The sequence below is a fragment of the Hoplias malabaricus genome, chromosome 9, assembly GCF_029633855.1.
Source record: "Hoplias malabaricus isolate fHopMal1 chromosome 9, fHopMal1.hap1, whole genome shotgun sequence".
NCBI lineage: Eukaryota > Metazoa > Chordata > Actinopteri > Characiformes > Erythrinidae > Hoplias > Hoplias malabaricus.
The window spans coordinates 3,523,047-3,548,166 of record NC_089808.1 but is presented as its reverse complement, the minus strand read 5'-3'; the positions used below and the strand labels follow the sequence as shown (position 1 = coordinate 3,548,166).

Here is a 25,120-nt window from a genome sequence, read left to right as displayed (position 1 = left end):
GCTCAGGCAAACAGGAGGAAAAAGTGAGACGGGGGAGAGAGAGAGAGAGAGAGAGAGAGGGAAAAAGAGAGAGAGAGAGAAAGAGAATGAAAGAAAGAAAGAAAGAAAGAAAGAAACAAAGAGTAACAGAGAGAGAGGGAAAAAGAGAGAGAGAAAAAGAAAGAAAGAAAGAAAGAAAAAGAGTTAGTAACAGGAAGAGAGAGAGGGAAAAAGAGAGAAAGAGAAAGAAAGAAAAAGAGTTAGTAACAGGAAGAGAGAGAGAAACTGGGGGTAAGGAGAGTGGGAGAGCATGAGAGAGGTAGAGGGAGAAGAGGGGTAAAGCGAGAAGGACACATCATGAGGCTCAGGCAAATAGGAGAAAAAGTGAGATGCGGAAGAGAGAGAACGGGACAGAGAGAAAGAGAGAGAGAGAGAAAGAAAGAAAGAAAGAAAGAAAGAAAAAGAGTTAGTAAGAGGAAAAGAGAGAGAGAGAGAGGTAAAGAGAGAGAGAGGTAAAGCGAGAAGGACACATCATGAGGCTCAGGCAAATAGGAGGAAAAAGTGAGATGCGGAAGAGAGAGAGAAAGAAAGAAAGAAAGAAAAAGAGTTAGTAACAGGAAGAGAGAGAGAGAGAGAGACCTGGCGGGGTGAGGAGAGGGGGAGAGCATGAGAGAGGTAAAGAAGTAGGGCGGCTTCATGTGGGCGGATGAGGAGGTGTAGCAGAGCAGCTGGGTTTAATAGCGTTAGGGCCAGTGAGGCTGAAAGGTGTCTGGCTGAGCTCCAGCTTCAGAGCCGCTCCCACTGCCCTCTGCCTCTCCCCCAACAGCCTGGCCATGGACCCTGCTGAGTCCAGCAGCTCACACCTCCCAGGACCTTTCAGCACAGTTAAGCTGCACGGTGACACAGGCCGGTCTCAGACCAGTGGAGGGGATAGGCAGTAATCGAATTCATTTGTACCTAAAGCCCTACAGAGCTGGGCTGATGGAGTCTGCGCACACACTGGACACAGCCCTGCTAATAAGCGCCTGTACTCTCCTTATTGTCTATACACAGGGCTTCTGCGGTGTAATGGCACATCCACGCTCAGCTCTCTGATGCACTTCTTCAAAGACCTGACATTTAAGACTGAAATAAACGGCCATAAAGCGATTCTTCAGATGTGCTTTGAGTCGGTGACTGATTGATCCACCTGCTTCCACAGCTCCATTCTAAATCACTCTCAGTCAGTTGTTTCCAAGAGTCACACTACGCTTTGTAGTAGCTGACACAGCCCTGGGACCGGAAAACTTCAAAACCCAGCTTCAGACACTTGCACATATGTACACTTTTCCCCCCAAACTTCCAGGAGACACTGCTGTCTGTTTCATTCATTCATTCATTCATTGTCTGTAACCCTTATCGAGCTCAGGGTCGCGGTGAGTCCGGAGCCTACCCGCAATCACTGGGCACAAGGCGGGAACACACCCTGGAGGAGGCTAATATACCATTTATATATATATTAAAAATAATAATAAAAATGAAGTAATATTCTTCTTGGCGGCACGGTGGCGCAGCAGGTACCAGGGGCCTGGAGGTTGTGGGTTCGATTCCCGCTCCGGGTGACTGTCTGTGAGGAGTGTGGTGTGTTCTCCCTGTGTCTGCGTGGGTTTCCTCCGGGTGTTCCGGTTTCCTCCCACAGTCCAAAAACACACGTTGGTAGGTGGATTGGCGACTCAAAATTGTCCATAGGTGTGAGTGTGTGAGTGAATGTGTGTGTGTGTGTGTGTGTGTTGCCCTGTGAGGGACTGGCGCCCCCTCCAGGTTGTATTCCTGCCTTGCGCCCAATGATTCCAGGTAGGCTCTGGACCCACTGCGACACTGAACTGGATAAGGGTTACAGACAATAAATGAAAGAATGAATAATATTTTTCTTCAAGTTCAAGATCTAGGTTTTCTCGCTGGTGTTGCAAACTGTTGTGGAAATCACAATTTTTTGCCTCAGGTGTTTTAAACAGCAGAAATATTTCAGTGCTGATAAGAACTGACATCACAAAAAAGAGGAGAAAATGTGTGGAGTTTAGTGTTATTCCCAAGGTAGCACTGTCACAACTCTTGTCACAAATATTTACACATATGACACTGTTGTCTTCCGAATAAATCTGATTTGACTTTGATATGTTATAGGAAATCTAAAACAAATATAACAAAAAAACAGGAACTTGACAATGTGCATTAAACTCTAGGTGCCTACAATGTTCTAGTTGTCAGCAGGGCGTTACCATAACTACAACAAAGTGGAGCAATTCATCTGTGAACTGTTAAATAACCAATGGAAAAAAACAAAAAAAACCTTGGCCTATATTATTTGAGTGAAAATTACAGCTAATATTGTAACACAGAAAAATAACGCATAATACATAACATCCCTCAGTACTAACAGTAATCCAGTCGCCCCACAAATGGACACAATTAGCATGAGTGTCCTGATTTTAGGGGCATCATTAAAAGAGATGAAAGTAGTAATTGGTGGGGGTTACCAATATACACCAGAAATAGTTCACAAATTGTTGGTGTCCGATATGGGGCGGCACGGTGGTGCAACAGGTAGTGTCACAGGGACCTGGAGGTTGTGGGTTCGCTCCGGGTGACTGTCTGTGAGGAGTGTGGTGTGTTCTCCCTGTGTCTGCGTGGGTTTCCTCCGGGTGACTGTCTGTGAGGAGTGTGGTGTGTTCTCCCTGTGTCTGCGTGGGTTTCCTCCGGGTGACTGTCTGTGAGGAGTGTGGTGTGTTCTCCCTGTGTCTGCGTGGGTTTTCTCCAGGTGACTGTCTGTGAGGAGTGTGGTGTGTTCTCCCTGTGTCTGCGTGGGTTTCCTCCGGGTGACTGTCTGTGAGGAGTGTGGTGTGTTCTCTCTGTGTCTGCGTGGGTTTTCTCCAGGTGACTGTCTGTGAGGAGTGTGGTGTGTTCTCCCTGTGTCTGCGTGGGTTTCCTCCGGGTGACTGTCTGTGAGGAGTGTGGTGTGTTCTCCCTGTGTCTGCGTGGGTTTCCTCCGGGTGACTGTCTGTGAGGAGTGTGGTGTGTTCTCCCTGTGTCTGCGTGGGTTTCCTCCGGGTGCTCCGGTTTCCTCCCACAGTCCAAAAACACATGCTGGTAGGTGGATTGGCGACTCAAAAGTGTCCGTAGGTGTGAGTGTGTGTGGTGAAGGATTGGCGCCCCCTCCAGGGTGTATTCCCGCCTTGCGCCCAGGTAGGCTCTGGACTCACCGCGACCCTGAACTGGATAAGCGGTAACAGATAATGAATGAATGGTGTCCAATATTTTATAATGGGAATCAAAATAGCTTATTATATAGAAGTAGGGTTCAGTGCTGTTGGGGACATCTTTTGCACACATGTAATTTGTGTAATCGTAGCACTATTGTAAAGACTAGAATAAGAACAAACATACACAAGGACACACAAACACACACCTCCATCGGTCTCTCTATGCGACGACGGAGAGCTCGGGCCCAGTGAGCCTGCCCGGCATTCTGGGGCATGTGTGCAGGAGTGTGAAACACCTTCTGGCTCAGCTCCTTATTCACTAGATACAGCTCCTTACTGAACAGAGTGTACACATCCACCGTCTTTCTATCTATGGTCCTCTTAATAGCCTGAGAGTAAGACAGAAAGAGACAGGCAGAAATACAAGTACACAGAGGGGAGACGGATAACGGCAGAGGGACAAAAAAATTGAGAGCAAGTTAAACCGTGATAATTACCTTAGGCTGAGGTAAATTGATCTTAATGACATATGCTGAAGATAACAAAGAGCCCAGCCCTCCAATGAAGGCTGAGTGTGTGTGTGTGTGGGTGTGTGTGTTGGGGGGAGCATTAGCACCTGCTCCGAATGCTCTATAGCTGAAAGGATCTGAGAGAACAAGAGCTAAGCAGACAAAAAGCTGATGTAAGAGAACAGGAGCGTCTGTGTGGTCTCTTAAGAAAAAGCACACTGTTCATTGCTTGATCATATCAAAATACCACAAACTAAAGGATCCTTTATATTCTCAGCAAAAGGTGAAGGAATTGAATGCTCTGATTTAGGGACTAATGTGTTTACAGCATAGTCAGTGCAGCTGAATGCATGTGGGTGAGAGAAAGAGGTGTGTGAAGGTGATTGTACTACACAAAAGTCCAGGAGCACCTAGCTCCCATATTCTCTCTCTCTCTCTCTCTTTCTCTCTCTCTCTCTTTAAATATAACAGAAAAAGAAGAGACGAGACCTCTCGAGCGGACAGATGCTGGAAGACGTCGAGCAGCTGGACCCCTTCCTCCACTGAATTGACCGTTTCAAAAGCTGTGGTGATCAAATTCTGCATCATCACCTCAAGGTCCTTCACTCCTGCCCGGAACCTTTTCACACACACACACACACACACACACACACACACAAACAAATCAAGAGGTCATGGAGTCTACAGCACGTGGGGGTCTGGAGGATAAACTAAACAACAAGAAACAAACCAGGACTGCATGGCATGTGGACCTTCTTGGAAAAGAAGAACAGGCTGTGTCATCCATTCAGAGCGAGAAACAGAGTCTCAATAATCCAAGGGCAGCATAAAGAAAAGGAGCTGAGGCGGGCAGAACTTGACAGTATGTACTACAAACAAATTCGGCAAATCCTGTTCAAAATCATCAAACAAAGACCAGAGATAAACACCCTACACACACAGCCTTTATTGCAGCCTGGTATTGATTTGGCTGCTCTCAATATGCTGCTGCACTATGAAACACCTGCCCCAGACACAAGCACAGCTGTTTGTCTTGGCAACAACATCCCAACCCTATGACCTCCCCCGACCCCAATCCATCATCTTGTCCATCACACACAAACACACCCGATCGCTTTCCAGAGGTCGGACGGTGCCAGGAGCAGCAATCCCTGGGGGCCGGCAGCCTATCCAGACCCTCAAAGCACACACACACACAGTCCCCTACATACATATGCACCCACATCTACAAGCTCTGTCCACTGTTCATGATGATATTCAGATGAGCAGCCAAATTGCCTGCTGTCACAAACAGTTCTGAATGACAAACAGGGCACGTAAGACCCACAGGGAGCAATGCTGCTCTGCCCTCCACTGCAAAACCAGTCATCTACACACATTCTGACTTCCCTAAGCACATAAACAGGCATACACCCACACACACACATACAAACGTGATAATCCACTGCCAGCGGGTTACACACATAATTGGACATGCATTGTTAATGGCCGAATATAGGCATTTTTATAATATAAATGCAAACCTTTGCGTAGATTCAAAGTAATGGAAAATGCATAGGAAGGCTTTCAAGATAAGGAAACAGGCCCTTAACAGGCCAACAGGTTAACAAGCCAGACAAATACAAACACACAGCTCACAGCGGCAATTTACCACAAAAACAGACAAACAGCCCCATTCAACACACACACACGTCCTACCTGTTGTAGTCATCATGCCAGGAGGTGTTTTTGACATCTAGAATGCCCTTGCGCACTGAGCGTAAGATCTGCAGGCTCTTGTCGAAGGTGGCCTCAATCTCCAGCAGGCTCCTGGTGATCTCTGCCCCCTGGCGCCCTGCAAAGCATGGCAATGGCATCTGCTCGCCTTCCTTACGACGGGCAAACTGCTGCTGACATTCACACACCTCACAGAGAGAAGTAGAGGTAGGTATAGAGAGAGAGAGAGAGAGAGAGAGATAAAAGGGGAGACAGATGGAAATGTACAATGTTATATCTAAAATGTAAGATTCAGTGCCTCAGACCTGGAGTCTATGGCATGAGAGGCATCAAAAGGACTGGGAAAGGTACAAAGATACTACAAAGAGACATAACAGTCCACAAGACTGCACTGTATGGAGAACACTGGTGAATAGTTTTCACTGTCAGCCATTTTGCGTTTTTTTCAACACTTTCTTAGTTGTGATTTTGTGAAACTGACAAATTTGGCGCAGCAGGTAGTGTTGCAGTCACACAGCTCCAGGGACCTGGAGGTTGTGGGTTTGATTCCCGCTCCGGGTGACTGTCTGTGAGGAGTGTGGTGTGTTCTCCCTGTGTCTGCGTGGGTTTCCTTCGGGTGACTGTCTGTGAGGAGTGTGGTGTGTTCTCCCTGTGTCTGCGTGGGTTTCCTCCGGGTGACTGTCTGTTAGGAGTGTGGTGTGTTCTCCCTGTGTCTGCGTGGGTTTTCTCCGGGTGACTGTCTGAGGAGTGTGGTGTGTTCTCCCTGTGTCTGCGTGGGTTTCCTCCGGGTGACTGTCTGTTAGGAGTGTGGTGTGTTCTCTCTGTGTCTGCGTGGGTTTTCTCCGGGTGACTGTCTGTGAGGAGTGTGGTGTGTTCTCCCTGTGTCTGCGTGGGTTTCCTCCAGGTGACTGTCTGTGAGGAGTGTGGTGTGTTCTCCCTGTGTCTGCGTGGGTTTCCTCCGGGTGACTGTCTGTGAGGAGTGTGGTGTGTTCTCTCAGTGTCTTCGTGGGTTCCCTCCGAGTGACTGTCTGTGAGGAGTTGGTGTGTTCTCCCTGTGTCTGCGTGGGTTTTCTCCGGGTGACTGTCTGAGGAGTGTGGTGTGTTCTCTCTGTGTCTGTGTGGGTTTCCTCCGGGTGCTCCAGTTTCCTCCCACAGTCCAAAAACACACGTTGGTAGGTGAATTGGAGACTCAAAATATCCGTAGGTGTGAGTGAATGTGTGTGTGTGTGTCTTTGTTGCCCTGTGAAGGACTGGCACCCCCTCCAGGGTGTAATCCCGCCTTGCGCCCAATGATTCCAGGTAGGCTCTGGACCCACCGCGACCCTGAATTGGATGAGGGTTACAGATAATGAATGAATGAATGAATGTATTCCAACATCTGTATAAGCTGTGCCTGATGTCAGATATTGCCCATTATTATGTTGTTTCATACTCACAGATCAGCCTGTATAAAGGTTTTTCTCGGTCTGTGCTATTCCTCTGGAAAGCACAAGATAGTCTAGCGCATAAGATCAATAAAAGGCATTTAAATAGAAGATTCTGGTCATTTTGATGTCAACTGTTCATTACTCACGGACTAGCCCAGTAATTAGTGCTGTTAAACACCAACGTTCATGTAGTGCATTATGATCATTAGCCAAGTGCTTATAGCAAAGCACATACATCAATGAAGCATAAATATTTTGGGGAGTTGTCCTTCACTGACACCGTGCATCTTTAAGTTATTGATATATAATGATTTACTTTATTGATTTAGGTTTTAACTGCATTACATCCATGAAAAACCCTTCAGTCATGCTTAATCAATTAATTACAATTAAATATACACATGGAAGGTCCTTTTAACACCACTTAACAATATTAATAACATTCTGCAGTTATAATATTCGATCATGAGAATGAGAGAACCTTTATGAAGAGTGTATGTGTGTATGAGACTGGGATTACATGCGGTTGTGATTCACCAGCTGAAAACAAAATGTAACTGTGTTAACAGCTTCATAATTATTTGTGGCTCCTCTCATTGACCAGTGTAATGAACTAATGAGCTGGTGAATTAGCATTCCTTTTACCTACTGGTCAGATGAGGACTTTCGCATATACAGTCATCACAATTAGTTTTGGTTTTCTCATACAACACGGATGAAGCTGTAACTCGTATTCAGTTTACACTGCCATCTCTGAAACTGCTGGTGATAGTCAGAGCACAGGTTTGTCAGCATATACTGACTTTACTTCAATTCTATAATACACTTAAACATCAACATATTTCCTACATTTACTTGCAAGGTACAATAATCTGCAATCATATGCATTAATATAATAGCCCATATATCAACACAGTTAATCGGTTGGCAAGGCTACAAACATAACACATGCATAAGCATCGGATAACATCGGATAAATGAAAGATACTACAGGGTGGGCCATTTCTATGGATACACCTTAATAAAATGGGAATGGTTGGTGATATTAACTTCCTGTTTGTGGCACATTAGTATATGTGAGGGGGGAAACTTTTCAAGATGGGTGGTGACTGACCATGGCAGCCAATTTGAAGTCGGCCATTTTGGATCCAACTTTTGTTTTTTCAATGGGAATGTGACACATCAAACTTATTGGGAATTTCACAAGAAAAACAATGGTGTGCTTGGTTTTAATGTAACTTTATTCTTTCATGAGTTATTTACAAGTTTCTGACCACTTATAAAATGTCTTCAAAGTGCTGCCCATTGTGTTGCCTTCAGATGACCCCAAAGATAAAAGTCTAAGGGGGTCAGATCGGGAGCCCTTGGGGACCATTCAACTGGCCCACTACGACCAATCCACTTTCCAGGAAACTCTTCCTCTAGGAATGCTCGGACCTGACACCCATAATGTGGTGGTGCACCATCTTGCTGGAAAAACTCAGGGAACGTGTCAGCTTCAGTGCATAAAGAGGAAAACACATCATCATGTAGTAATTTCGCAGATCCAGTGGCCTTGAGGTTTCCGTTGATGAAGAATGGCCTCACTATCTTTGTACCCCATACACCACACCATACCCTCAAGACGTGCAGCACCTGAAACTACGGATACTGGAAGCCTGTGCTAGCATTTCTCCTGCGGTGTTGCTATCAGTGTGTGAAGAGTGGGAGAAGAGGGTTGCATTGACAATCCAACACAATGGGCAGCACTTTGAACACATTTTATAAGTCGAAAATTGAAAAACAAAAGTTGGATCCAAAATGGCCGACTTCAAAATGGCCGCCATGGTCAGTCACCACCCATCTTGAAAAGTTTCCCCCCTCCCATACACTAATGTGCCACAAACAGGAAGTTAATATCACCAACCATTCCCATTTTATTAAGGTGTATCCATATAAATGGCCCACCCTGTAGAACAATTTATGAAGCAAATGTTTCACTTGCATAAGGAGCCTTAACCTAAGTGGCAATGGTTTCATTTTGAACACTCATCAAGCATGAGTTACAAGTGTCATGAGCAGTTAACTTTGAACAAATAGTATCTCCGACAGAAGTCACACAGTGTATAGAAGATAAAACTAGACTTCTGGCTTACAAGTTCCACTACTTTGGAAAATGTCATGTTACAAATGGAACATATGCCTGCCATTTTAGTTTATTTGAATTGAATGCCATTTTGCTTTTTTATTTAAAAAATGTTATGTCATCTATAAGTTTCTGGTACAGAGTTTCTATTCAAATATATTTGTGCATTGCTTTATAATATACAACTCTTTGCTTACGTACAACTTGACGTAGATTCAAATAGAATAGCAGTTAAAATACTTCAAAATTTGAAGGTTTCCATGGATTCCTGCAAATAGACAGACCTCGAGATCTTATATGAAAGGATGAAAGTATAAGACTGTGACTCAGGAAACTTAAAGTTTTGTGAAATATAAGTTGTTTACATGTGACCTTGCTTTAAATTTCACATATTTGCTCACCTCTAACAGATCTTTACATCTCTGCATGAAGGCATCCACCAAAGCAAAGATGCTGGTCTGGTCAAGCACCCAGCCCACTGAGGAACACCTGAAAATGAAGGCACAATGTGGAGGAATAGGGGAGTGAGCGCAGACATCACCCTCTCTGTGACACAAGTAAGTGACTGTAGGAAAAATCTGGTTAACTCTGCCGTGCCATCGCTCCTTGCAAGGCATGCTTTCCCGTGTACACAATACAAAAACCAAACAACAGGAACAGCACAACTCCTATCCGCAGCAGTGAAGGATAAGGTCAAAAATGATCTGTCATTGGCATAATTGCATCCGCCAAAGTTCTATATCAGCAAGGGTGGCGTTTCTCAGATTGCTTTTCACACTTCATTCTTTTCCTGATGGAAAGGTAATCCTCACCACAGAGGAGACAAACACCTTTAGCTGGGCTGTGGCGGGTGGTGGAAGATAGAAAGCGAAGCAGAATGAGAGCAGGGCATTTAGCAGGGCTGTTTCACAAAACAATAGGAGGCTTGGGCCACACACACACACAAACTGGTGGAAAAAATTTGGCCAAACAAGGATTACAATGTTCAGAAAGAAAGACCATTTTCAGGAAAGCACAGTCTGGGTGCTACATTATTCGTGTTATGACTGGTTTGGACCAAACACTAGTGCATTCACCAACTGTGACCTAGCAATGAATGCAGTAAAAAGAGTTTATTTCAAAATCAAACTCATCTGAACCATATGATCAGCTTCTCTCAAAATTCCCTGTAATATTTCTATATACGTTACGTACTAAAAATCACCTACAGACACTTTTGAGTCACCAATCCACCTACCAACGTGTGTTTTTGGACTGATACGGGGAGAACACACCACACTCCTCACAGACAGTCACCCGGAGGAAACCCACACAAACACAGAGAGAACACACCACACTCCTCACAGACAGTCACCTGGAGGAAACCCACGCAGACACAGGGAGAACACACCACACTCCTCACAGACAGTCACCCGGAGGAAACCCACACAGACACAGGGAGAACACACCACACTCCTCACAGACAGTCACCCAGAGGAAACCCACGCAGACACAGGGAGAACACACCACACTCCTCACAGACAGTCACCTGGAGCGGGAATCGAACCCACAACCTCTAGGTCCCTGGAGCTGTGTGACAGTGAAACTACCTGCCCCAGTACCAATGATTTAACATGTTTTAATTTTTTTTGAAGGCGTGCATATACTGACAAGCAAGATCTCAGCTTCAAGATCTCTAAACTCAATCTCTTCTGACAGTTTTCTAATAAAACTTCATATCAACAACTTCATATCAGAACTCCTACACAGATTTTAAAATTATATTAGTCACATTAATGCAGGATATGTTCTAAAATATGGCTCAGATTTATGATATCCCTTTAAAAACAGATTCTCAGACACTTTTAGTGTAAATACACTTCAAAAAGTCATTCAGACCGTCTCAGAGAAATAACAGTGTCAGCAGGGGGCACTCCACTCACTGCGCTATAACGAATGTTACTACTAAATGAAGCACAATATTCTTACTATAAGACGTCTATGACCGTATGTGCGTGCATGTCCTGGGCTTTTAACAAATTTCTTACATGTTATATTGACAATATTTGAAATATGATAATTCCATGATGTGAATACGAAACCGAAAGAGAGGACGAATGAGAGTGAGACACAGAAATGAAAAAGGTCGTCTGTGGGAGGCAGACATGTCGTACCGTAGATGAATTGTGAGGCTCTCAGTCATGTGTCTCAGGGGGAGCAGGGCCTCCATGGAGGGCAGGGGTTAGAGGATTATGGGAAAAGTGAGAAAGGAGTGCTTGTACGGAACCAAACCCTGCAACTGGCCATTTCTCTTTCTCACACCGCAGTTCAAAAGAGAGCTCTTTGAAGCTTGGACAGCTTTATTCCGGCACACACTCTGATTAGAAGCTGATGTTGAGATGCAGCACAACATTCATCATTTTGAATGATGCGTTTCCCAGCGATTTGCCGTTATTCCTTTCATGTGCGAAAGGAACAATAGACATGCATACGTTTTAGCTCTCAGGCGAAAGGGAGGGGCCATCTTTATGTTATAAAACGCGGCTTTCTTTTACGTTCACTGGCAGGCCGTGTTTAGAAAAATCAGAGGAATTGTAATATGTATTATTAAATGGGGGAAAAAAATTTGTTGCCTAAGATTACTAGAAAATTCAGATTTCCAGCATATGATTACCATGCAGAGATAATATTCCACAGTGTGAGAGCTGAAATTGAAAAACAGAAATAAATGAATGTGCTTCAAAAACACATCAAAAGAGGATTGCTGCTAGATAGGCACCAGTAATCAGTCTCTCTGAATCATTTAGTGATGCAGAGCTCCCAGGATGCATGCCATATCTCACACTTTTTCTACTTTCCTATTTTTTTCTAGTTTTTTTTAATCATGAGCCAGCCTGCGTTATTGAGCTGGCCTCAGCAGCAAAGCAATATACAGTAAGACTTAATTTCTGCTGTAAATAGCGGTCAGCATGATGGCTGTGCCCTTAACCTGGGGGGATAAATGGGCCAGTAAAAAGTGTTTTGGCACAGGGCAAAGTGTAAATTCATCCAATTTACAAGTTAATTAAGGCAAGCTTATTGAGTCACCTGCAAGAAGAGCAACAATGAACCGTGCCATATGTCTGCCGCACAAGGCTAGAGCGGTGGAGAGACTGTGCAGAGAGTGAGAGATGTAACAAGAATGAATGATTCTGTTAATTCCGGACCTCTAAAACAAAAAGGAGGAGGAGAAGTGGACTAGAAAGAAAAAGGGGGTGCAAGGTTGGGTAGAAATGAGGTTGCAGCTGAGAGTGAGAGAGAGATGATCCAATAAGACCGGAGGTAGTGCTGTGTGAAGCGCTCCGGTGATGAATGTACTGTCCAAACACATGGGAGGACACGGAGGTGAATGTCATGTCTCGGCCGTGCTGGTGATTACAGACGATAAGCCATGTTTGTGTTTATTCTATTCGGTTCTCCCTTGCTCTGAGGTCGCGTCCCTTTGAGTGAGTTACAGCATCACGCGAGCCACGATGAAACTCGATTACAGTGACTCACATGCAACTTTAGAACCCATCTTCCTTACTGACCCAGAAGGGCACAGAAAATTTCACCTCAGAAAAAAAGAGAGTGAGACAGAAAGAGGTTAATATTATATTTGGTTCAAATGTTTTAAAAGGATACACAAAGAAGATTCTTCAAACAAAGAAGCTGCTAGCATTCTCAGAACAATGGACTGGCCACAACTAAGCTTAGACCTCAGTATCACTGGCTTTGAAATTATTTGGATCATTTATTCATTGATTCTTTTATTTATTTTCTATAACTGCTTTTTTCCACTGCTTTATTCGTACCAAGCCTACCCGGACCCACTGGGAGCAAGGCAGAAGGCACAAGGCCAAATCCTGGACATCATGCATGCACCCATTCACTCATACACTCAAAACAGCTGCAATTTCTCGCAGTCCACCTACCAACATGTGTTTTTGAATCATGAGAGGAAACCCAAACATTAGAGGAAACACACAGACAGGGAGAACACTATTTGGATCATTTATTCATTGTCTGTAACACCCTTATCCAGTTCAGGGTCGCGGTGGGTCCAGAGCCTACCTGGAATCATTGGGCGCAAGACGGGAATACACCCTGGAGGGGGCGCCAGTCCTTCACTTCACTCACACACTCACACCTACGGACACTTTTGAGTCGCCAATCCACCTATCAACGTGTGTTTTTGGACTGTGGGAGGAAACCGGAGCACCCGGAGGAAACCCACGCAGACACAGGGAGAACACACCACACTCCTCACTCCTGTAGATGCCTGTAGAATTTCTGGATATTCAAAAGTGTCCATAGATGTGAGTGACTAAATGTGTGTGTGTGTGTGATGCCCTGTGTTGGACTTGCGCTCTGTCCAGGGTGCGTTCCTGTGTTGCACTGGAATTCCAGGTAGGCTCTGGACACACCGCAATCCTGAACAGAATGAAGCGGTTACAGAAAAAACAAATGAATGTATTACTAAATTCGTTATATTTTTTAAATAAATAAATGATATTATTTGGAGATGAAATACATGAAGAGGGGCCTGTACACATTAATGCAAATACACCTGCAAGAGTCAGGAACAACCAGAGAGAAAGGGTAAAATGAAATTATGTACCGCTACGACATAAAACCCCCGCAAAAATCAACATGAGTGACTACCATTACGAAAAACATTCCTATATTGCTCCACTCTTTGATCTTGACATGACACTGTGAACATTTTAATTGGTAAATAAAATGAACTGCTGAGAACTTCTCAATCCAAGAGCCTTCACACCACCCCAATTAATAGAAAAGGGCATTTATAGACTGCTTAATTTGTAAATTTTATGCAGTTTGAGATTAAGTTGCTAGTTAATATTCTGATCAAGTTCAAATACTATTTTGAATATTTCACAATGCACTCCCACTTGTGACTAAAATGCCCCTGAATCTCAGTGAGGGCAAAAATAGCCCCTTTAAAATATTGCTTCTACCCTGATTCCTTCTGGAAAAGTACAGGGATTTTACAATATGTTACCCACATAAACAAAACACAAGGCACAAACATGCGCACACACAAAACAATTAAATAAACACACAATTCAGAGAGTTATTTCTCAAAGCCCGAGGGCAATAAGCAATTAGGTGATGTGGCTGGTACCATGGCAATGATAACAACCTTTAGTGATATTTTATGAGGTCATGCTTGCTGTAGAAATCCTCCAAAGGTTCAGATTCAGTCAATCATTAGCTAAAGCAGAGCCAGAGTCCCAAGGAGAGGGTTAAACTTCATTAAGACTTCCACAGATCCCTACCATGCTCTTTTCTCAGCAACCTTTTAAAGGCAATGTCTGGGAAATCTAACATGATAGGCTCTATAATTGGATGAGGGAGAGAGAGAGAGAGAGAGAGAGAGAGAGAGAGAGAGAGAGAGAGAGAGAGAGAGTGAGACAGAGAGAGAGAGAGAAAGAGAGAGAGAGAGAGAGACAGAGAGACAGAGAGTGAGAGAGAGAAAGAGAGAACAGACAGAGAGAGAGACAGAGAGAGAGAGAGAGACAGAGAGTGAGAGAGAGAGAGAGACAAAGTGAGAGAGAGAGAGAGACAGAGTGAGAGAGAGAGAAAAAGAGAGAGAGAAAGAGAGAACAGACAGAGAAACAGAGAGTGAGAGAGAACAGACAGAGAGAGAGACAGAGAGAACAGACAGAGAGAGAGACAGAGAGAAAGAGAGAACAGACCGAGAGAGAGAGAGAGAGACTGAGAGACAGAGAGTAAGAGACAGACAGAGAGACAGAGAGAACAGACAGAGAGTGAGACAGAGAGAGAGAGAGAGAGAGAGAGAGAGACAGAGAGTGAGAGAGAGAGAGAGACAAAGTGAGAGAGAGAGAGAGAGAGAAAGAGAGAGAGAGACAGAGACAGAGAGCGAGAGAGAGAGAGAGACACAGAGAGAGATCAAAAGAGCGAGAGAGAGAGAGAGAGAACAGGCAGAGGGAGAGAGAGAGAGAGAACAGGCAGAGGGAGAGAGAGAGAGAGAACAGACAGCTAGAAATCGGTAAAATAAGGCACAAAGAAAGGAAAGAAAAGAAAAGATAGGAGTAAGAAAATAGAATAAAAGAAGGAGAGATACAGAAAAGGCCTATGTATGAGAAAGCAGATTTAGAAACAGGAAAGGACTGAAAGAGAAATAGAGGGTGGGAGAGAGAAATATGAGGGAGAAGACGACACAAGTGAATGACAGAAACGGAATGAAAATGGGAGCAGAGTGGGGAAGAGAAAAAAAATCAAGTAAAAGAAAAAAGAAAGTACACAGAAAAGGAAAAAGACTAGCAAGAACAGTGGAAAATAAAACGATTAAAACAGCTGTGAGAAAGGAGAGGAAAATCAAAAGAGACACAGGAGACAGAAAGGTTATAAAGTAATGAGAGAGAGAGAGAGAGAGAGAGAGAGAGAGGCCACCAAGAGGACAGAGGATAGAAGGTGAGCTGCAGCTAACACCCTATTAATCATGTGTCAGAATGCCATGGTCAAGAATACACACACACACACACACACACACACACACACACACACACACACACATACATATACCCTTTCACGGACATGTACATGCACAAACAACCTGACACACACAGACACGCATCCCTTATCGACTGAGCCGCTGGGAGTAGAACAGACCAAATAAAGTGATCTCTGCTTACACACAAGACCCACGAACTTCCACCACAGAGAAAACACGGAGAGAGGGAAAAACACACACATGCAACCTTTTGATTCATGGCTATCCCTGCTGATCTCACTGAGGCCCTGCTTTGATCGATATTCTGTCTTAATGCATTTTGCACAGAGCTCTGTGGTGGGAATTCCACACTTAGGCACTCTGCACCTGCCTTATTGCTTCAAGAGCTGAAGGTGGTGGTTGATTTGTTGGGGTTTTTCTGTTCTTTGTGCTTGTGTCGGTAATAGCACACTGACACTAACAGCATGAGGCATTAAAACAGCTTTCACAGTGCACATGTTTTTCAGAACACAGACTTACACACATGCTGGTCTGTTTGTAAGCTGCATGTTTCCAGAGTTGCCACTACTAACACACATTCATTGGCCACGCATACTTTTTATCTACACTTTCCATATGATCAGAAACCACTGATATTTATGCAGAGTTTAAGTAGGTGTTATTTTGGTGAAGTATTGAAGTGACACAGTTGTGTGTTTTGTAGTGTGTTGTGTAGTTTGCAGCAGTGTTACTGGAGTTTTTAAACTCTGTCAGCCAACTGTCCCATCAAAACCCATCTCCCTTGTAAAAAAAAAAATACAACCTCCAACGCTACAGGAGGAGGCATCAGTTTTCAGTTTTTTGGCATAGAACAATATTGTCTGGATGTTTTTTTATTAGTGACACTGCAGTACTTAAACAATCCAGCAACACAACTGTACCAGTTCAGGGTCGCCGTGGGTCCAGAGCCTACCTGGAATCATTGGGCGCAAGGCAAGAATACACCCTGGAGGGGGCGCCAGTCCTTCACAGGGCAACACACACACATTCATTCACACACTCAAAGCTACGGACACTTTTGAGTCACCAATCCACCTACCAACGTGTGTTTTTGGACCCACGCGGACACAGAGAGAACACACCACACTCCTCACAGACAGTCACCCGGAGGAAACCCACGCAGACACAGGGAGAACACACCACACTCCTCACAGACAGTCGCCCAGAGGAAACCCACGCAGACACAAGGAGAACACACCACACTCCTCACAGACAGTCACCCGGAGGAAACCCACGCAGACACAGGGAGAACACACCACACTCCTCACAGACAGTCACCCGGAGGAAACCCACACAGACACAGGGAGAACACACCACACTCCTCACAGACAGTCGCCCAGAGGAAACCCATGCAGACACAGGGGGAACACACCACACTCCTCACAGACAGTCACCCAGAGGAAACCCACGCAGATACAGGGAGAACACACCACACTCCTCACAGACAGTCACCCAGAGGAAACCCACGCAGACACAGGGAGAACACACCACACTCCTCACAGACAGTCACCCAGAGGAAACCCACGCAGATACAGGGAGAACACACCACACTCCTCACAGACAGTCACCTAGAGGAAACCCATGCAGACACAGTGAGAACACACCACACTCCTCACAGACAGTCATCCGGAGGAAACCCACACGGACACAGGGAGAACACACCACACTCCTCACAGACAGTCACCCGGAGGAAACCCACACAGACACAGGGAGAACACACCACACTCCTCACAGACAGTCACCCGGAGGAAACCCACACGGACACAGGGAGAACACACCACACTCCTCACAGACAGTCACTCGGAGCGGGAATCGAACCCACAACCTCCAGTTCCCTGGAGCTGTGTGACTGCGACACCACCATGCCACCCTAAGTGAACATTAAACAAGTAATTAATAAGAACGCCGGTATAAATAAATTCGCAAGTGGGTATAAAATGCTGAATTTTAGAGGAGATTACAGATTGATTTTGTTCAAACAGTGGTGCAAGGAAGTGATGTCCCTTCAAATCACACCTGTTTTTTTTAATGAAACGTTGGTAATGTTTAATAGCTAACTTATGTAATATTCTTCCTTAAACACTACCTGTACGACTCTGCCATTAATGGATTTATACAAATATATTTGAGTCTAAAACATGTCAAAAGCTGGTCAAACAAAGCAGGCCACATATTCCTAACCGATTCATGTAATTGCTTTCTGTGGCTTTTAGAGGCATTAAACTCTTCAGATGTCAGGTTGGACTCACCGCTACTGTTAACAACACTGACTGAGCATTTTACATTAAGCAATTATGACCTGTTTTTTTAAACAATGTTTTAAGGTTCATTATGCAGATTTTTAACTGGTGGTTTTCTCTAATAACTGACCCAAAAAATATTTTATTCTTTCAGTTTTAAGATCAGTTTTATTATGTGTCTGTGTCTGTTTCATATAAAAACAGAACTTCATTATTATAAAAAAGTAACACACTGAAAGCCTTATCCTCTACCACAACAGGTTTATAGACCTACTGCTTTCACATGGGGACATGCAGCAAACAAATGAACACAAACACAACTTTAATTGGTTCTGTTTAAATAAAGATTAGAAATTTAACCTTGAACAGGAAGAGAAGAAAACCTGCAAGAAGCAGAGAATCAAAAATAACGATTCAGTGTATATGATCTATTAATTTAAATTGATTACACTAATCAAAACACCTGTAAAAATGAATATTATATTCATTATAGCCTGAAGTGACTAAAAATGTAAGAAGTAAATAAATAAAAGGAGGAGCGTGTGTTTGTCTGTGAGCTTTTTCTGACAAGACTCTCAGAAGATAAACGGGGTAAAAACGAGGTAGCTCTGTACAAAATGCACAAAATGAGGTTCATCAGAATAGATTTATTGCTTTTAGTAATTCATGACTTCAGCCCTGAGGCCACTAACGTAAGGAATTTACAAAATATTTTTCTTAATCCCATTATTAATGCTTTTAAGGTGTGTTTAAATATTATTACATACTTTCACCCAGTATTTTCTGTTATCTATGTTGCATATATACCATCACCTTACTCATAAGTGTGGTGTGTTCTCCCTGTGTCTGCGTGGGTTTCCTCCGGGTGACTGTCTGTGAGGAGTGTGGTGTGTGTTCTCTCTGTGTCTGTGTGGGTTTCCTCCGGGTGACTGTCTGTGAGGAGTGTGGTGTGTGTTCTCTCTGTGTCTGTGTGGGTTTCCTCCGGGTGACTGTCTGTGAGGAGTGTGGTGTGTTCTCCCCGTGTCCGCGTGGGTTTCCTCCAGGTGCTCCAGTTTCCTCCAACAGTCCAAAAACACACGTTGGTAGGTGGATTGGCGACTCAAAAGTGTCCGTAGGTGTGAATGTGAGTGTGTGTTGCCCTGTGAAGGACTGGCGCCCCCTCCAGGGTGTATTCCCGCCTTGTGCCAAATGATTCCAGGTAGGCTCTGGACCCACCGCGACCCTGAACTGGATAAGGGTTACAGATAATGATTGAATGAATCAATGAACAAGAGGATAAAGCCTGCTGACATTCAAACACACACTCAACTTTCAGCAAGGAATCACTCTATCCTACATACTAACACACATACAACATACCCACAGCAGCAAATAACAGCTAAAACAGGGTCCTGCGTTTATCTCCCCAGCCCACCCCACTCACACAATGCCCTGCCACTGAACTTTGCAAGGCTGAGATATGAACTGTGTGTGTGTTTGCGTGTGTGTTCAGGTGTGACAGCCTTTCTGTCATATCTAAAAGAGAACTGAACAAGGTGTTTCTCTGCTCTGTACTTAGCCTTGTTTAGACTGAGCTTTATCAATTTATAGAGCTGTCACCTTTGCCCAGGCACCTCACTTTCACAGCCAATATATCTCAAAGCACAGAAAATGTCTCCTTGAAGCACTATTTTAAGTTTAAATTTAAAATAGAAATTTACTGTAAGACATGGTGTGGTTATGTGTAAAAAAATAGTGTCAATAAAGTGATGAAGTGTCAAAATATTAGCATGATTTCACTGAATAAGTGAAATGGTAGGAATACACCCTGGAGGGGGCGCCAGTCCTTCACAGGGCAACGCAGACACACACACACACATTCACTCACACACTCATACTTACGGACACTTTTGAGTCTGCAATTCACCTACCAACGTGTGTTTTTGGACTGTGGGAGGAAACCGGAGCACCCGGAGGAAACCCACGCCGACACAGAGAGAACACACTACACTCCTCACAGTCACCCGGAGGAAACCCACGCAGACACAGAGAGAACACACCACACTCCTCACAGACAGTCACCCGGAGGAAACCCACGCCGACACAGAGAGAACACACCACACTCCTCACAGACAGTCACCCGGAGGAAACCCACGCCGACACAGAGAGAACACACCACACTCCTCACAGTCACCCGGAGGAAACCCACGCCGACACAGAGAGAACACACCACACTCCTCACAGACAGTCACCCGGAGGAAACCCACGCCGACACAGAGAGAACACACCACACTCCTCACTGAGAGTCACCCGGAGGAAACCCACGCAGACACAGAGAGAACACACCACACTCCTCACAGACAGTCACCCGGAGGAAACCCACACCGACACAGAGAGAACACACCACACTCCTCAAAGACAGTCACCCGGAGGAAACCCACGCAGACACAGAGAGAACACACTACACTCCTCACAGACAGTCACCCAGAGGAAACCCACGCCGACACAGAGAGAACACACCACACTCCTCAAAGACAGTCACCCGGTGGAAAACCCACACAGACACAGGGAGAACACACCACACTCCTCACAGACAGTCACCCGGAGCGGGAATCAAACCCACAACCTCCAGGCCCCTGGAGCTGTGCGACTGCGACACCTACCTGCTGCGCCACCGTGCCGCCCCAGTAGCATCATATTAGAATCATTAACAGTGAATTTCATATTGTTCTTTCGCTGAAGTCTTTCTGACGTTTAACTACTGGAAACCGAACTTTTCAAAGAGCAATATATTTGTGCCAGCTGAAGTCTCATAAGAAGTGTATTGAGAGAGTGTGGCCCCTGTCAGAATGTCATCCCAGCGCAAGCAGTGCCCTGTCCAGGCTTCTAGGCTGGAACTAAGCACTGGCTGTAATTGGGTGGATGGGGTTGGTTGCCCCTGTGTAGGATTGAAGCTGTAGGCCCGCTGGACTGCTACTGAGAAGAGCAGCAGGCCCGATCTCAAATGCAGCAATTGCACCCTGCTATAATTAAACACTATTCAGCACCCTCCTGACTCACCAGTCAACAGCCACCCTCACATCAGCTTAGACCCCAGATCTACAAACCCACAAGTGGCAGCTTGGCTGAACATGCACCTTCTTTCTGAATAGGGACCTAGACTTTAACCTGTGGCAGAGCCAACTGACAGCCCATTATTCCTCGAATTCAAGATCCTTAATGCCCACTATCCATCACCCAACATATGTAGGATTGAGTTCACTGTCTGCTTTACAGCTTGGAGGATAAATTAAATTCTCAGTGTAGGACAGACTGTTTCCTTTATTACATTAGTTACATGCATCTGCGACAGTGTATGTTCTACTGTAAGTTTCATTAAAACTACTTCAGCTATGGAGAAGCCATTTTTCCCTATAATCTACAGGGGTTGGACAATGAAAGTGAAACACCTGGTTTTAGACCACAGTAATGTATTAGTACGGTGTAGGGCCTCCTTTTGCGGCCGATACAGCGTCAGTTGGTCTTGGGAATGACATACACAAGTCCTGCACAGTGGTCAGAGGGATTTGAAGCCATTCTTCTTGCAGGATAGTGGCCAGGTCTCTACGTGATGCTGGTGGAGGAAAACGTTTCCTGACTCGCTCCTCCAAAACACCCCAAAGTGGCTCAATAATATTTAGATCTGGTGACTGTTCAACTTCACTTTCATGTTCATCAAACCAGTCTTTCTCCAGTCTCGCTGTGTGTATTGGTGCGTTGTCGTCCTGATACACGGCACCGCCTTCAGGACACAGTGTTTGAACCATTGGATGCACATGGTCTTACTGGTGCAGTGTGGAGTTAATGAAGATTGTCCACCAGGCTGCTCCAATTTAGCCATGAAACCTCCCACACTACAATGACAGGTGTTTCACTTTCATTGTCCAACCCCTGTACTTCTAAAATACATTCTTTGATGTTTGTGACAAGCATGTTATTTATCAGGGGTATAACAGTAAACTCATTATGATTTATTCATCTGTTCTAAAAGCTAGGACGTGAGTCATTCAATGTGATATACACACAGTGATCTGTACTGTGAGACCTTGGAGTAGACGATCCTATTCTTTACTGCCCATTGTTTCATGGTCAATATTGAAAGATTACAGTGATCATCTGATGCCTGATTTTGGGGGCTTTGATTGTGACCATAATGCAGCATCTGCCCGGGGGATTGCATCAGTCATTTTGATGGTACGTTGGTACATTACTCTCAGGGATAATACTGTAGTATATTAAACTGCTGATAAAATGCTACGCGTAATCACACTAATCAAAAGTGTCTCCTGAGTGTGTCTAGCATGTAAGAGGATAAACCCAAATAAATTAGTCAATATGGAGGATACTCATCATCCCCAAACCAAGTGCTTTCTTGTTCTCTGAGCCAATAAAAGCAGCAAAGCCAAGCTTGTTGATCTGTATGATAACAGGGTGACAAAAGCTATCACAAGTAAAGTGGAATGTTGACATACTTGTTGATGTGCTTTTCACACAGGAAAGTAAAATTCAGTTTGGTCACACTGGTGACATTTCAGTAAAAATTAAAAATGGAACCAGCCCAAAATATATCTAGATATGAACGGGACATGATACCAATGCTAATGCTAATAAAATTTCAGGGAACCATTGGGCTGTAATTGTAAAAATCAACATAATCATAACTAAATTATTTAGAACTTCATCTCAAATCCCTTGCAAACGTTGTTGAAGTCTTTGACTTAAAGCCATTCTCAGATGCCCCGTCTCTTCCATGATGAGACTCTGTTTGGCCTGTAATTTTCAGTCCTTGCATTTTTCAGGGCATTTTGCCTTCAATCTTGTCTTTGGTGGGCGAAATGTTCAATGGGGTTCAGGGCAGGAGAACCTTGGTCAGTCAAAAGCATTCTACACGTTGGCCTTGAAAGATGCCAAAGTGGCTTTAGCAGTATGTTTTGAATGTAGTATGACATTGTCTAACTCCAAGGTCAAATGCCATCCCCTCTATTTTGAAGTGTTTTTTCTAGATATACGCAGTTCAGAAAAAAAAAATTCAAATTAACATTTCCCCCAAACTCCAAATGTATTCAATAAGCAGAAGCATGTTAGGAGCTAAAAACACACGTTGGTAGGAGGATTGGCGACTCCAAAGTGTCCGTAGGTGTGAGTGAATGTGTGTGTGTGTGTGTGTGTGTTGCCCTGTGAAGGACTGGCGCCCCCTCCAGGGTGTATTCCCGCCTTGCGCCCAATGATTCCAGGTAGGCTCTGGACCCACCGCAACCCTGAACTGGATAAGGGTTACAGATAATGAATGAATGAATGTTAGGAGCTTATCTTTGCTTCTTAACCCTTGCATGGTATTTGGGTCAAATTGACCCGTTTCTAGCTTTTACAAGAAGAAATGTGGTACAAGTTATTTTCATTTCTACCTGAATCTCAATGGCCTTAGCTCATTTTCTGTGATCAACTGTTACAAACACAAACTAATAACTGAGCACACATGCTACTAAACCATTTTGGCATTTTCATCTCATTTATGGCATTGGCAAATGTTGTGTGGGTTGGAAAGTGGACCAGCTGTAATGAGCCGGGCTTGACTTGGGTTACGACACATGTTGTGTAGGCCAGACCGAAATGTTCCAAAACACACCTGAGATCTGGCCCATGTAAGGTCGACCTGTGGCTGAGGCACAGCTGAGGCAGCTGGAATCACCCTAAATCAACGCTGTCATTCAAGGTCATAAGAGAACCACAGATATGCCACATTTAGGCAAAACATGAACTGCTATCTAGGGATTTTTGTTTTATTTCTATGTTTTTCTGCCCATAAAAGACCTAAACATCTCCAGAGCCTACCTGGAATCATTGGGTGCAAGGCGGGAATACACCCTGGAGGGGGCGCCAGTCCTTCACAGAGCAACACACACTCACACCTACGGACACTTTTGAGTCTCCAATCCACCTACCAACGTGTTTTTGGACTGTGGGAGGAAACTGGAGCACCCGGAGGAAACCCACGCAGACACAGGGAGAACACACCACACTCCTCACAGACAGTCACCCGGAGGAAACCCACGCAGACACAGGGAGAACACACCACACTCCTCACAGACAGTCACCCGGAGGAAACCCATGCAGACACAGGGAGAACACACCACACTCCTCACAGACAGTCACCCGGAGGAAACCCACGCAGACACAGGGAGAACACACCACACTCCTCACAGACAGTCACCCGGAGGAAACCCACGCAGACACAGACCACTGTGCCGCCCTCTATAACTGTAATATATTTTGCCATTTTTTTTAGTCCAAATTATTCTCAATGACTTCTAATAAGAAGGATAAATAATTTGATCCCACATACCTCAATGCCTCAACCATTACGGCAATATCAGTGATGTTTGTATGATAAAGATTTTATAGCTAAAATAATTTTCTTTTCTTTACAGCTACTGGCACTATATTGAAAGACAGCAGGTAGCAAAAGAATCAATTTTAGACCTATCAATTTGTTAGAAACACCGTGTATGAATAGCCAATTAGCCAAAGAAAAAATTAAGAACTCTAATGGGTAGTTACCCTGAAATACGCTCCAATTTCTATATGGTTTAAAATAAAATAAAAAACTGCACTCTTTGCTTCATTCCAATTCCAATGTGTGGGAGGATAAAGCCGGCACAACAAATATCCTGAGCCACTATCCAGCTATAAACAGACCGCAGTGTGGATGCACAGTGACAGACTGCCAATGCATCAGAACTAACGAATCAGCATGGTTATTTACCTATATTTTTTAGAGAAAAATATCCCAGCGTATAGAATTCTTAAATAATATAAGGCTAGTGCTAGTGCCAAAATTCCCACTGATACACTTTCAGACATTGTCAGCACATTCAGTATCAAAAGTGACAAGTCATTATTGCTGAGCTTTAGCACACAAAGGAGAGAAACGTCAGCCTAAACTAAATCGCAATAAAGAACTCCACAAGACAGCACTATGAGCTCCTCTCAAATGGATGCTACGACAGCAAGGCCCTGTCATTCGGCAGTCACTCTCTATCACTTTGAAGTAAATACTCTGTCATTGCACGGCAAAGTGCTGTTCTTTTGGCAGGAGGTTGCAATCATGACCAGACTTTGGCACTCTGATTTCTCTGCAAGGTGGTATCAGTTCCATTCTTAGAGAGCGGGGCATTGTGCCGAGTGGCAGAAGCCAGAGGGCAGGTTAAGTGGGCCTAGCCAAGGTACAAAATGAAGGGAAAGGAAAGGACTGTAAGGCTGAGAAAGAAAGAGGACGGCATGCAGTAAATAATAGAAGCCTAAAAAGGGGAAACCGAGAATAAAGGGTAG

At 44.4% G+C, this 25,120-nt stretch overlaps 1 protein-coding gene across 1 annotated transcript in view; it reads right to left on the bottom strand.

Annotated features, from left to right (window-relative positions):
* Positions 1-25,120, bottom strand: part of dnah2 (dynein, axonemal, heavy chain 2) — a 208,028-nt gene that overhangs the window by 157,639 nt on the left and 25,269 nt on the right. Inside the window, exons 10-13 of the mRNA XM_066680491.1 lie at positions 9,397-9,484; positions 5,426-5,631; positions 4,217-4,346; positions 3,425-3,607 (exon numbers count right to left, since the gene is read on the bottom strand). Of these exons, the coding sequence (XP_066536588.1) occupies positions 3,425-3,607; positions 4,217-4,346; positions 5,426-5,631; positions 9,397-9,484 (607 nt within the window). The remainder of the gene's footprint in view (positions 1-3,424; positions 3,608-4,216; positions 4,347-5,425; positions 5,632-9,396; positions 9,485-25,120) is intronic.